Here is a 14468-nt window from a genome sequence, read left to right as displayed (position 1 = left end):
AGGGATCGTTACTTCACATCTTTATCACGCTACAAGCTACTACAATTTCCTCCCAAGGCAGCTTCACAGCGCACAGGCAAAGAAGCCATGTAATGAAGATTGCTTGGCCCTTATCTCTCTCATGCTCACAATCAGGAAGAAAAAAGACTTCCCTTTCAACATGAAAGCTCCTAACCCACTTAAACAGAGCAGTCCGTGATATCTTCCCCAGATAGATCAAGCACTGAATATAGGACTCTGATCTGGAGTATATAGTCAGTGAGCGCATCCAGCGAAGTCAACGAGGGCTGCCTGCTCCACGTTTACGTAAGCCTTAGGCTTTCATTCCACGCGTTAATATTGGCTTCCTTTCACACGTGACACCCCAAACGCACCTGATGTGCATTTGCAGGTCCTGCAACATGAAAACCTGCAAGCCAAAAACACCTACACTGATATGTTCCTTTTTAAAATAAATAAATACCCCACTCTTATAATCTAGGATTCCTCTGCCCACTTCCAGAGGCTCGACCCAAACAGCTGGAGGAAAAGAGAGCCTCGACTGGCAGCCCTTTCAGGAGTGTGGCAGCGGCGTGAGACCGGCAGCGTCTTCCCAGCAGCTCAGCTGAAGGAGCTCGGGGAGGGAGAGCGCGAAGCCCCTCGAGGGGACGCTGCGGGGCGGGAGGCGGGCTTCCCGGGACCCGCCAGAGGAGAGGGACGGGGCTCGCCACCCACACGCGGCGGCGCCAGGCCCACCGCGGCCGGAGGAGCTCGTGCGGCTTCGCCCTCGCCTGCTACTCACCCGAGTGCTGGTCCCGAGGCCACAGGTAGTAGGTGGCGGGGATGACGATGAGGGCCACGAAGCTGGTGAGGAAGTAGAAGAAGGTGTTGCCGCTGTCATCGTACTGGAACTGCTGCCCCGCCATGGCCGCTCACACGCCCCGCCCCCCTCGGCTCTCCTCTCCCGGCGCTCGCCGCTCGCCTCCAGCCAGCGCCAGGCGAAGCAGCGGCCGCTCCGGGGATCCCGCGAGAACAGGAGCAGCGCCCGCCCGCCCGCCTGCCTGCCTGCTTGCCCCACCCACTGGCCTCTGGAGCGCGTCCGCCCGCTTCGCCCCCCCGCCCCCCACCACCTCTTCCTCTCGCTCCCCCACTTCGGCCCCCAGCAGCGCCAGCGCTAGCAGAGGAGGGAGACGTGTCGCTGCGCAGGCGCCGTCGCCACCATTGTGACGTCGGGCACGCGCTTCCGGTTCCTGGGCCCCGGTCGCCCCGGATTGGCTGAGCGGGGAGTCCTTCCCCCCCCCCCAGCGGGTTGCGGGGAGGAGGAGAGAGGAAGCCTGAACTACCAGAAGCATTCGGGTGGAGGGGGTGGCACTCGAAGGAGGGAGAGGGTGTTTGTTTTTCAGTCTTTCCCCCCCTCTTTGCTACGACTTATTTGCAACGGATGTGTGATCTTGGTTTGTGTGTTTTGTTGTTCCTGCGGCTTGTAAACCGCCTTGGGGGCAATACTATAGGAAGGCGGCATACAAATAAAAAATGAAATGGGGCGGGTGGGAATGCAATGAGGGTCTCTTTCAAGTCTGCGCTGGCAGCTGGCGAACTTTGCCTCCTTCTATCGCTCTTTGACTCCAGAGAACTCTTATTAGGAACTTTTTAAAAAATGGAGGAGAGGTTTCTGATCATACTTATCCGTTCAGAAAGCATATAAAAAATGCAACAGTGTATTTTGAATTATTTTAGTGGACCAGATGATAACAGCTGTATCTCCTGGTTTTTCTCCAATCTAGCCCCTTTTACTATGTGTGTGGGTTTGTCACAATAGCTTCTAAACACCCCTTTCCCCCCAGTAATGGCTATTCTGTTCTACTGCTTGCAGCCTTCATCAGTGGGCAAACTTTGATAGAAGGTATCTGCCCCTAATTAGTACTCCCCACCTTCCATTACATTTTTGAGCAAGCACACATGTATTCTTGAACCTGTACAAAAGGAAAAAGGGACATGGGTGATGCTGTGGGTTAAACCACAGAGCCTAGGACTTGCCAATCAGAAGGTCGGCGGTTTGAATCCCCGTGATGGGGTGAGCTCCCGTTGCTCAGTCCGTGCTCCTGCCAACCTAGCAGTTCGAAAGCATGTCAAAGTGCAAGTAGATAAATAGGTACCGCTCCGGTGGGAAGGTAAATGGTGTTTCCGTGTGCTGCTCTGGTTTGCTAGAAGCGGCTTAGTCATGCTGGCCACATAATCTGGAAGCTTCACGCTGGCTCCCTCGGCCAATAAAGCGAGATGAGCGCCGCAACCCCAGAGTCGGTCATGACTGAACCTAATGGTCAGGGGTCCCTTTACCTTTACAAAAGCAAAAAAAAGTGTGCACCTACAGTACATCAAGATTTGCTTGGGACATCCGCTGCAGCACTTCTGAAACAAGAAAACCTCAGTCCAGTGTGCTTCCAATTCTGCTCAGCAGCCAAATCTTATTTCAGTAGGGAAAGTACAATTCAATATAATGGGGGGAAATTGAAAACATCCGTAACTTTCACAGGTCTAGATGAAATTTGCAGGCATATTAGCCTTTCTGGAGTAGATAACATGCATCAAATTTCTCTCAATGGCCAACCAGATGCCCGTGGGAAACCTGCAAGCAGGACCTGGGTACAAAAGCGTTTTCCCTATTTGTGATTTCCAGTATTCAGAGGCATACTGCTGCTCTCCATGGAAGGAGAGCATAGCAATGGAGGCTAGTAGCCATTGGTAGCCTTATCTACTCCATGAATTTGTCCAATCCTCTTTTGAAGCCATCCAAGCTGGGGGCCATCACTGCCTGCTGTGGGAGCAAGTTCCATCCTGGCCACTGTGAGAACAGGATGCTGGACTAGATGGGACACTGGCCTGTTCAGCAGACTCTTCTTATGTTCTTTCAAACCCAAGGTTTCATTTCTAATCAGTAACCACCAATTTAGACCCTAATAGCATATATGTAATATTAGCTTTGTGATTGTACAGTGGTACCTCGGGTTAAGTACTTAATTCGTTCTGGAGGTCCATTCTTAACCTGAAACCGTTCTTAACCTGAAGCACCACTTTAGCTAATGGGGCCTCCTGCTGCTGCCACGCCGCCGGAGCCTGATTTCTGTTCTTATCCTGAAGCAAAGTTCTTAACCTGAAGCACTATTTCTGGGTTAGTGGAGTCTGTAACCTGAAGCGTATGTAACATGAGGTACCATTGTATATATTTTTAAGTATGGCTCCATTGAGAGTGGGGGGGAGATGATTTAGTACTGATCCTTAAAAGGAACTGAGGTGATACTAGTGTTTCTTCATCTGTTTGTTGGGGAGTTCACACTGCTTCCAAGTTGCAATGCAGCAAGCTTCCTTGGCTGTTTGACTTCTTTGACAACAGATGGAAACAGAATATAGAGCTGGATTTTTAAAAAGCATTTATTTGTCCTTGTATAATATAGCTACAACAGCATTACAGTGTTAAAAGTGTGGGAGGAAAATAATGAGATCTGTAACCCACGTGCAGGTAATTAACAAAAGAATATAATGTATCATCCACTGCTCCCCCTCCCCCGGAAACCTGCTGTTTACCACTTAATTGGAATTAAACAGTTTTTCTGCAGATTGACATTTGTTCTGATTCAGCGGTAAACAGTAGGCTTTCCCAGGGGAAATGGTGGGACAAACAAAAACCTGGACTTGTGCCTAGAAAGCATGGGACAAGCGCAAGTGTGGACAAGCCCTAACAGCAAAAGAGGGGTAGCTCAAAGAATCAACAAAAAACAGAAGGCTGATATCAAAACCAGAACTCCAAATAGTACTCATCTATTGTCTGTATACTGCCCAACACACTTCAATAACAACCTTCATTAAGGACAAAATCCATATTGTGCAGTGCAATCCCGTGCATTTTTACTGTGTGGAGTGACCAAGTATGTTAGGCATTGCAGCTTTTTCTGGTATCTCAGCGGAACAGACTACAGATTAAGACGTTTGAAACACCTGTAGTAAGTCAGCTACAGTCCTCAACATTATAATGTGCTGCAAGCATAAAGAATGTTACTGAACCACATGGGGCAATTTGAGTGTTAAAATAGTGAGTGCATTTGACTATCAAATAAAGCTCACTCCAGTCTTGTGGCTACTTATTGCGTTCATGGGAAAGGTGAAATTTGAACCTGGTACTTTTCTTATTCTTGTCTCTTAGCTACTATGTACAATCACTCCTATGAAATCCTGCAGCCCCAGCCGGCATGGTCAGGAATGGCAGGAGTTGTAGTGCAGCAACTTATGGAGGACCCCTGGTTCCCCAGCCATGGTCTGTATTCAAAAAATCAAATATCAAACCAACTGGGGGTGTTTCTATAGCTAGCATTGTTTAATATTTCTGAACTGGAATTTAACAACGCAGTGAATTTGGCCAGGGATCTGCAGAAAAGTAAATTGCATCTTGTTGGACATTTGAGAGGCCTAGCTGGTGACATTTGCTTACAGGCATTGGAAAGCAAAGCTGCCAACAGAACAATGAAAGGTGAGCAAGCAAAGTGTTTTGATAAACAGATGAGATTCACCACCAAATGTAGCACAAAAGGATTATCTAACCACAAAGACATTTACAAAGGATCATATAAAATGAGTATCTGTATTTGCCAACCTCCCGTTGTGCAGAAGTCAAAAGGAAAAGATGGAAAACGGGAGGCCAGATTGTCAGGACTACCAAATCCAGGTCAAACCTGTATAGCTTACAGCAACACCTGGAGCTAGAAGAACAGGTAGGAACAGGAAGCATAGACTGAAACAAGCGAAGCTCAAGCCAGGCTGCATAGCAATTGTTTTACACAGATAATTTTATTCCTCCTTTTAAGGGTGTTGCGTAAACAGGAATATTCATTCAAGAATAGTGCTGTACCATAGCATAACATCACAACAATGAGCCTAGACACCCTCCAGGTTCCTGTGTTTCTCCACCTCCCACTCTTTATCTCCTGTGGCCACAAGGAGGAGTCCATAAATACTTCCATTTCCAATTAACCGCAAAATGCCATGTCATCCAGAGCTGGTCAAACCGGCTAATTTAACCATTGTTAGTGGAAACAAGCCAGTTTCTAACAATAGATTATGAAGTTGGTTGGTTTTCACTAACCATAGTGAATATTAACTCCAATTTAGGGATCAGATGACTTGCTAAACTGCTGTCAATTTAATATTCTCTCCGTTACAGCCATACTGGGGGAGGAAGAGGAGAGTGCACAAACTCAACAAGGGGGTAGGCTCATTTTTGCAATGATAAAGGTGAGTCTTCTGTCTGGTTTAGTCTTCTGTCCAAACAATGTCCTTGAAAGGGAACTTCTGTGAACAATCAGAATAGGTTTCAGAACGAAAGCTGGAGCAGGGGGTCTTCCATGGACAAATGTTACGTAATTGTAGTCCTGATTTCAGAATGCATCACTGTCACCTTGCTAAAGAAATATATGGTGAGGTAAAAAGGAAGAAGGGACGCGGGTGGCGCTGTGGGTAAAAGACTCAGCGCCTAGGGCTTGCCGATCGAAAGGTCGGCGGTTCTAATCCCTGCGGCGGGGTGCGCTCCCGTTGCTCGGTCCCAGCGCCTGCCAACCTAGCAGTTCGAAAGCACCCTCGGGTGCAAGTAGATAAATAGGGACCGCTTTCTAGCGGGAAGGTAAACGGCGTTTCCGTGTGCAGCTCTGGCTCGCCAGAGCAGTGATGTCACGCTGGCCACGTGACCCGGAAGTGTCTTCGGACAGCGCTGGCCCCTGGCCTCTTGAGTGAGATGGGCGCACAACCCCAGAGTCTGGCAAGACTGGCCCGTATGGGCAGGGGTACCTTTACCTAAAAAGGAAGAAAGCATGCTGCCTTCCAGGGCCGTCAACTCTTAGCTTTCTTTAAAATAGAATAAAAAGTCCAATCAGAAAATTGTGAAGAAAGTAAAGAGCACAAAATGTGGAAGCAGCTCCAAGACTTCAATACTTGGCAGCCTGCAACATTGCTAAGGATGTTTATTCACTGTTTCTAAGCAATCAGAAATGTTGACCACTCAGGAAGAGGCCCTCCCAGAACAGCAGAAAGAGGACAAGCTAGATGGAAGAGGATACTGGGGTGAGTTTGTTTAAGCATTTTGCCCCTATATGCATTATTTCATTCACTCAACAAGGAGCCTTTAAAAAATGAAACACAGTTGGCTGGCTTTAGTATGTTTTATTGAAAAGCAATTCCTTGAAATAAATGAGACTTCATCCCTGCTTAGAAAAAACGATCCTATTGCACACCTGCACACTCAGGTTTTCCATGTCTTCCACCCAACCACTACTAGGCTGTTCATCATCACTGGGCTGTTATTTTAATACTGTGTAGTTGCCATAAACAAAAGTATAAAATCCAAAATCCAAATGCCTTATAGCTGCAGCAAGTTAGAATTCCTATAGACTAGAACACAGATAGCTTTTTTTGTTTATTAAGGTTAGCAAAACATTTTGTGTGCATTCTTTGCTGAGAGTTGTGACATTGTACATAAATGTTATTTTTTGTTGTATATTTGTATCTTGATATTTCTCCCATGAGCTCAAGGCTGTGTGCATTGTCCTCCTCTTCCCACTTTTATCTTGACAGCAGCCATGTGAAAATTCAGACACCAAAGTGGGTAGGGAGCCTTAAGAGCCTAATTCACAAAACTCTTTGAATCTGCACCTGTGCCTGCTGAGGAGGCTTGCTAACAAAATAGGGGAAGGGACTCCCTGATATTGCTTGCTGGAAAGGGATAAGGTTTGGAAGAGGTGCTCCTCCATCACCTCTGTTGGTAGGGAAACCTATACCCCTACAGAGGTCCCTGCTGCACCCACAAGAACATTTAGGGCCCCAAATGGGATGTTCTGCTAAAAATCCAAGAGAAATCACACCAACCACAATGTTGTGCCTTTCTCAGCACAAACAAACAGGGCTTGAGATGTAGCAGTAGATTCTGGATGTTCACCGACTTGGGATTCTTCTCTTAGTCTTCTTCTAATAAAAACCAGAGAGTGAGTGTGAAAAGGATAGACAGGTGGCATGAATAATAGTCCAGGGAGAAAATGTGGGTTATCTATGAAAAGACATTCCGTATCATTTAATTTGCTCCACTGAAATTGACAATTGATTTGCCTGACCTTTTTCCCCCAATTTCTCCAAAGTACAGAGAGAGTGAGAGAGAGGAGGAAATTGGCATCAATGAAATTGACAAGACTTTCCCTTGACCTTGTCACCTTCCCAGCAGGAGGGGATGACGGAAATGGCAGTGGGGCATGCAGTGCAGAAGAAAAGCGAGGGAGGCATTGTTCAAGCTGTCTCCAACCACAGCATGATGGAATTGCATCCATGGCCGCTGAGGCAGTATCTGAGGTGGGTAAGTCATGAATGCTTTCTCCCACATAGCTAGAGGGGTGGTTGTAGCAGTGAAAGCGAGAAGAACTCATGAGCTGCAATTACCTGAAGTGGAGGAAGAACATTTGAGCGCTCATTGAAGTGAATGAAAATCTGTGTGTAACTTCTACCTAAGTCGGCTGCTTTGGTTTCAGGGCCCTCACTAAACAACAGCTCCAAAGCTGCTAGAAGTTGTGCAGAGTTCTCCAGAATTGCATGTGATCAGCAGATGGCACTCTAACTACACTAAACCTAAAGCTTCCTTTGTCGTAGCTGTTGTCAGCTAGGTGAAATTGCATGTTGCCTAAGTATGGTGCATCTAGGTTGTACAGGGAAGAATATTATCCTTTCCAATAGATTTAGGAGAAGAGCAAATGGTTCTACCTAGACAGGTTTGGATGACACACGCTTCATCATCATCATCATCATCATCATCATCATCATAATTTATTTATATCCCTCCCAACCCATCTGGCTGGGTTTACCCAGCCACTCTGGGCGGCGTCCAACAAAATATTAAAATACAATAGTATAGAAAGAAAAGACAGAGTAGCTCTTTGTGAGCCCTCTAGATACACCTGTAACTAGGTGAAACAGAGTCAATGGAAACACCACTCTTTTTGGCATAGGTGAGCAGTGGTTTTTTTCATCCCTCCCTGATAAAACAATTTGTAAAATCAGCTTTCATGCATATACCCTTAAACAGTGCTTTATTTCTTTAAAAAAATTGTTTAGGTGTACTCTTATTTTGACTCAAGAAAATCACAATTTTATAGTTCAAATCGGGGAAGATACAGTAAATGGACAAAAGTACAAAGATTCACAAAATGTTTAGGGGTATCCGTACCTTTACCTTACCTTATCCCATTTCCAAAATCCAGTAACAAGCAGATCTGTTTAACTTTGCCATATGTACATGATCTCATATGAGGGCCAATCTGTGCAGTAAGAAAACTCATGTGAGAAAGCTTTCCTAGGACTTTACCCCTTCAGGCTGCTGAGTGTTGGTGGGTGCATTTTAATGTTACTAGATTGGGGGCTTTAGCAAATATAAAACTAGCCTATCTTGGAGAAAACAAGAATGAACCCTTGACATGCTAGATGCCTATGGAGACCAGAAGTGGAGAACATTTACTGGCCGATGGCTCAAATCCTTATCCCCCATACCCCAGTAGACCAAATTTGACAAGTGGGTGGGAAAGCGCAGCACGGGGCTCTTTGATAACCCTTTTGCAAACAGCTCCACACACCTGAACCTCCATGCCTGTTCCCAAGCAGGGGAACTGGGGCATATAGCCAAAGTGAACTGGATTTGACCAGCGCTCAGCTGGTGAGTATGGGTTAAATTCTGCTGTTTGGCTGCACATACCACATGCTACTCTCAACTGCTAATGGTGAGTCACACCACCCTCAAGAAACTATGGAAGAATTTATCTTCCCCTGTGAGAAAGTTAGTGAAATTCTGCCTGCCCCCCCAATTTGTCTACCCACAAATAAGGTAGAGTTTTTAGAGGCCACTTAACTACCACAGAGCCTAGGACTTGTTGATCAGAAGGTCAGCAGTTCGAATCCCCTGCTCCTGCCAACCTAGCAGTTCGAAAGCACGTCAAAGTGCAAGTAAGTAAATAGGTACCGCTCCGGCGGGAAGGTAAATGGTGTTTCCGTGCGCTGCTCTGGTTTGCCTGAAGTGGCTTAGTCATGCAGGCCACATGACATGGCCAGTAAAGCGAGATGAGCACCGCAACCCCAGAGCCGGTCACGACTGGACCTAATGGTCAGCTAAGATTTCTAAGATTCAGTTGTTTTGAGTTGGTCAGTTTGTTGGCCTGACCGCTTTCATTGGCTTCAACAACTTCCACAGTGAAATGGGAAGATAAGGTCTTCTTCTTCATTCTTCTTCTTTGGTGATCACTCGTAGCCAAGTAAGATTGTCTTCCATAAACACAGTTTTAACAATGTGCGGCTTTCTCCTGATTGAAGTGCAGAGTGTTTGAGGACCGGGACATTCACAGGGAAACCAAAATGCTTGTTTACAAAGCTATTGTACTACCAACCTTACTATATGCTTGTGAAACATGGACCACTTATAAATGCTATCTCCAACTCCTCAAAAATAAGGTATATCAGTTTGTATCCAAAGAAGTTGCCCCATACTCATGCAAGGATTGCCACTTATGCAGCAGAATGTCCACTCCTTCTTTGCCTGCACACACACATCCCAAATCTGTCCTTGAAGTTACTCCAACCATCTGGAGCAGATTCGGAGGAGGTAGAATTCAGGGAGAGAAAGAGCAAGAGTCCTTGCACAAATGGAAGAGCTTTGTCAGATAACAACACATTGGTTTTCGTAAGTAAGCTCATCTTCCCCTGGTATTGGTTCAGCAAGCCTGGAGCTTTGTGGATACTTCCAGGAACTTACAATGCATTTCTGCCTCATATTATTCCACCATCCAAGAGATGTCTCTCTCTACCTTTGTGAGACTTATTCAAGAAGAGGGAGGGGGAAGGTTGTGCACTTTGAGAAGTGTGGGATTTACTGCTGTGTTTCAAAGGAATTAGAACAGAGCAGCAATATTGTAAACAAGCACAATGAAAGCTGGAGAGGTCACTGCTGCATCTTTGGAAATTAACAAGGGTTGTGATTAATTCTAGCAACTGGGGCCCTAGGAATTATGAGGACAGGCACAACAAAGATGCAGTAAGTAGATTATCTGAAAAGCCTTTTTTCTCAGTTCCCCTTGTTTGTTTAAATTAGAAATTTTAAGTTAGCCTCTTAAACGTGGCCTAGCCTTTTATTATTATTTGGGGGCAGGGGAGGGTAAAGAAGTATATTTCAAAATGGAGTGATGCTGCAAGTCAAACAATGGGCATTCAGAAGCCTTTTACAGTGTGGATTTTGAAATTTGACCTTTTTCATTGGAGAAGACAGAAGAGAATGGTTCACTAGCATATCCCAATTGGTCAGATGTTTCCCAAGCTGATTCCAAGCTAGCAGCACAAATTATCTTGGCCCTCTTGATTTAACATTTCCCCCCCAAAAAAGGTTCTTCTTTCTCATTCTGATCATTTGGAATCACTATTGTGATTTTAAATATTGTAATGGCATACTATTTGCATATTTGATTCTCAGGTTTTATAAATAAATAAATAAATATCAAAGTTTACTTTCCCCTGTGAGATTTGTCATTTAATGTGGCTAATAATTCAGTCTTGAATCAAGGTAGACAAAAGACAACCAATTCCATTTTTAATAGGGGATCCAGAGTTGGGATATAAAGTCACATGACTTACCAGTATCTTTGTGTATGTTGTTATTATTCTTACTGCTATTTATATTGATCGGTAGGATTTTCCACATGTGCGAAGAATCAATAGCCTTTTCTACATCTTACTACTGCTCATTCTTCTGGGCTAGATGCCAATATTGCTTTCGCTAGCTAGGGAAGTAATTTTGGTAGGTGGGTGGCGGTTGAGGGCTGGTTACAGGAACAGCAGCTATGAAGTGGTAGAAGGGATTGTGACTCCTGCCTCGCACAACCTCTTTTTTTCGTTCTTCTCTGCATATAACCATTAACAGTAATTGGAGGGTGGGGGGGGCGGACTAAAAATAAAACTCCTGCTGCAAAAGAGTGAACTTTGTGTGGGAAAGAGCAAGTGCTTTTTTGCAAAGCAGAAAAAAACATTAAAATTCATACTGGAGGAAAAGAGCAAGCAAACTGATTCTCACAGACCTGGTCTTCTGTTCTCACATCACTTGAGTCATCCCAAGTTATTTGTCCTGCACCTGGGATGGGCAAAAAGTAGATGGGGTCTGTTTGGTATACTGCCACGTAATTTACAGTAGCTCAGCCAGGGTTTCTAAGTCCCAATAGCAGCAGGAAAAAGCCTTCATCCCACACACACCCCACACAAAAATGGGAACACTAATTCAGATATGGATTCCTTTAAACTTGTATCGCAAAGCCTGTGTATGGTTTGCGGAGTATGGTCCATGCTTTTTTTCTGGGGGTACTCAGGGGTATCCAGTACCAGCACCTTTTTTTCCTAGAAGAAAAGCACTGATAGATACATCCGGTGCTTTTTTTTCTGGGGTGACACAGGGGGGCGCATATCCCTAAACATTTTGTGAATCTTTGTTCTTTTGTCCATTTACTGTATTTATTTTTCCCAGTTTGAACTATAAAATGGTGGTTTTCTTGAGTCAAAATGAGAGTACCCCTAAATATTTTTTTAGAAAAGTAACACTGGATACATCAGTTCCACTCCCTGAGCCACCAACTTGCTGGCTTTATCAAACACTGAACCAATAATTTGCACCTGGCTCTGGTTGGTGGACCTCAGGTTTGTAGTAATGACAACACCCCAAACAGATCCTGCGAGATCGAAGTGGAACCACACCTTCCCTCAGCTTAATGGGGAATGATGGGGTGCTGGGCAGGGATGGAGAAACCAAAAAGGTCATGGCATGTCAGGTGAAGGCATCCCCATCCGGTCTCATACCCCAAAAGTGACTATTTTGCGAGGTCTACAGTAGAAATACTGGTTTATGTCTAAGGTACCCTACCAATCAGGGACGCGGGTGGCGCTGTGGGTTAAACCACAGAGCCTAGGACTTGCCGATCAGAAGGTCGTCGGTTTGAATCCCCATGACGGGGTGAGCTCCCATTGCTCAGTCCCTGCTCCTGCCAACCTAGCAGTTCAAAAGCACGTCAAAGTGCAAGTAAATAGGTACAGCTCCGGCAGGAAGGTAAACGGCATTTCCGTGCACTGCTCTGGTTTGCCAGAAGCGGCTTAGTCATGCTGGCCACATGACCCAGAAGCTGTACGCCGGCTCCCTTGCCCAATAAAGTGAGATGAGCACCGCAACCCCAGAGTCAGCCACAACTGGACCTAATGGTCAGGGGTCCCTTTACCTTTACCCTACCAATCAGAGTGGAGTTCGGTTTCCCCAAACCCCTACATTAAGCAGTGCTGCTGCCCTGATAGCCCCACCCGCCAGCCTTTCTTGGGGATCAGCGTTTCCCTACTCAACTGCCCAGTATCCAAGCCCTGACCCTGCGTGCATCCAAAATCCTCTCATTTCCCAAATCAACTTGGCTATTCATCTCCTTCCAACTACACTAATCATACCCTGCCATTCATGTTTCCTTCTCTACTGGTCATACCACCCACCCTTCCACCCCCTTCCTGCAAACACGGCCACAGTGGAAGGTCCAAATCCTGCTCTGCTTTGCCCCAACAGACTTCAATCTGCCCTCCTAAACTTTCTGTATTCCTCCATGGCATTTCCACAGCTGCTTTATAGGGAGAGGCTGAGGTATGTGGCACCAACCATTGTTCTGTAACCCTTTTTGCTTGGCTAACTGCCCTCACTTCCTAGTCCTGAAAATGGTGTAAATACTTCTGTGGGTTGAAGCAGGAAATCTACATGCTGCATTGCAGACCCTCCAAGTGCCCCTGTTTTCCAGGGACATCCCTGATTTAGAGAAGCCGTCCCAGTTTCTGATTTGATCCCGGAATGCCCTGCTTTTCCTTAGGATGTCCCTATATTCATTGGAGAGTATGGAGTTATCCGACCCCTGAGCCATCTGAAGGCAATCCTGTAAAGGGAAGTTTTTTAATGTTTAATGTTTTATATATGGCTGCCCTGAGTGGCTTGGGCAACCCAGTAAGATGTGTGGGGTATAAATAGTAAAAGTATCATTATGGCAAAGGATGTCCCTATTTTCATTGGATAAATGTTTGGAGGGTATGGCATTGGGGACTCCAAGGTGCCTGATAAGTCTCCTGGGCCTTCCATTTAACAGCCCTGAAGCCTGTTAACTCTTAAATATTAAGTGAAGCCAGCCAGCAGATGGCAGCAGGACACATTACAGTTGTTTTTAAGGAAATTGGTAGCTTCAGAACAACCTTTGCAGCAGGGGACACCATACTAAGGGCCACTTCACAAATTAATTTCTCTCTTGCATAATGATGTTGTTATATCTTGTTCTGTATTTTTAAGGGGGGGCAGCTTTTGCAAAATGTGCTGAATCTGAAGAAATAAAAACAAAGCAACTTGAAAGCACAGCTTAGCACCATTCCCAGTGTTTGGGAGTGGGGCAGGAAACATCTAAGCGCAGGACTGACCTCTTCATTCATTTAGGCTGAGAGAGAGAGCGATTTGCCCAGGAACACCCAATGAGTTTCTTGGCTGATAGGGGATTTGAACCCTGGGCTTCCAGGCCCTTGTCCAATAAACTGCTTGCACCTCCCACCATCCCTGATCATTGGGCATGCTGGCTGGGGCTGATGGTGGAGTCCAGTAACTTCTGGAGGTCCACCCTTAATCTAAAAGGTAAATGGAAGTAGAAGGCATGTGAAGTAGAAGTTTGTAAGATACAGAGACCTCACACCAGTTGCTGATACTTCCAAAATGATGAAAAATAGTGGGACCTGCAAGGCAGCTTGTTTTTTAAATGTTATGTATGGTGCCTAGTAATATTAGAAATAAAGGAATGAGGAAAGGAGTCAGCAAGAAGAAAAGATACAGCAGTGTCGCTTGTATAGAGTATGAAAAAACCTGAAACTCAGAATGAACAGAACCACATAAAAATGGGGAGTTGTTTTTTTAAAAAAGAAACTTTCTAGCACAGAGAAAATCAGTGCTATTTTAGAAAATACTCTAAAACCTGAAAAAAATACAATGCACGTACTTTTGTAAACCTAGAAAATCTTTAATTATTTTTTTTTAAAAGAGGAACTCACCTTGAAAGCCTCCCTGGTTCTCTTATAGTGGCAATGGTGCCCACCTGAAAGGTGCTGGAACATGAGTTTCAGCGAGTTCCAGGTGAAAAAAGCCCTGTAGATAGTTTACTGAAATATACTCAGAGCTGTGATGCAGTTCTCCAACCAGAAAAACTACATTCCAAAATGTCTGTTAGGAAAAAGTGCTCACAAACACAAAATATGCATTTTTGAGAAAATAATATGCAAATATGCATTTTATTGGAGGAAATTGGTTGCAAAAATGTGTATATTTGAAGAAATATGCACTAAATGCATATTTTCATGATTATGTTTTTTGAAAAATTCTTCTTTGGCAATCA

At 45.1% G+C, this 14468-nt stretch overlaps 2 protein-coding genes across 5 annotated transcripts in view; one reads left to right on the top strand and one right to left on the bottom strand.

The window, feature by feature from the left end:
* The window catches only part of SEC63 (SEC63 homolog, protein translocation regulator), a 29320-nt gene extending 28277 nt beyond the window's left edge, over positions 1-1043 (bottom strand). The window contains exon 1 of the mRNA XM_081904630.1: positions 782-1043. Coding sequence (XP_081760756.1) covers positions 782-905 — 124 coding nt within the window. The 5' untranslated portion in view covers positions 906-1043. The remainder of the gene's footprint in view (positions 1-781) is intronic.
* LOC309366170 (uncharacterized protein) overlaps positions 1-14238 on the top strand; it is a 61761-nt gene extending 47523 nt beyond the window's left edge. The window contains exons 1-5 of one of the 4 annotated variants that reach the window (XM_081904682.1): positions 1377-1433; positions 4178-4288; positions 6003-6084; positions 7152-7359; positions 14156-14238. In XM_081904682.1, coding sequence (XP_081760808.1) covers positions 1421-1433; positions 4178-4288; positions 6003-6084; positions 7152-7359; positions 14156-14227 — 486 coding nt within the window. In that variant the 5' untranslated portion in view covers positions 1377-1420 and the 3' untranslated portion in view covers positions 14228-14238. Of the gene's footprint in view, positions 1-1376; positions 1434-3187; positions 4289-6002; positions 6085-7151; positions 7778-14117 lie in introns of those variants that run through there. The other 3 variants (XM_081904684.1, XM_081904683.1, XR_014166544.1) reach the window with 3 other exon arrangements.
* The last annotated feature ends 230 nt before the right edge of the window (positions 14239-14468 follow it).

This window comes from Podarcis melisellensis (genome assembly GCF_964234715.1).
Source record: "Podarcis melisellensis genome assembly, chromosome: 3".
NCBI lineage: Eukaryota > Metazoa > Chordata > Lepidosauria > Squamata > Lacertidae > Podarcis > Podarcis melisellensis.
Note: the sequence above shows the minus strand (reverse complement) of the source record. Positions and strands in the feature narration are given on the sequence as shown.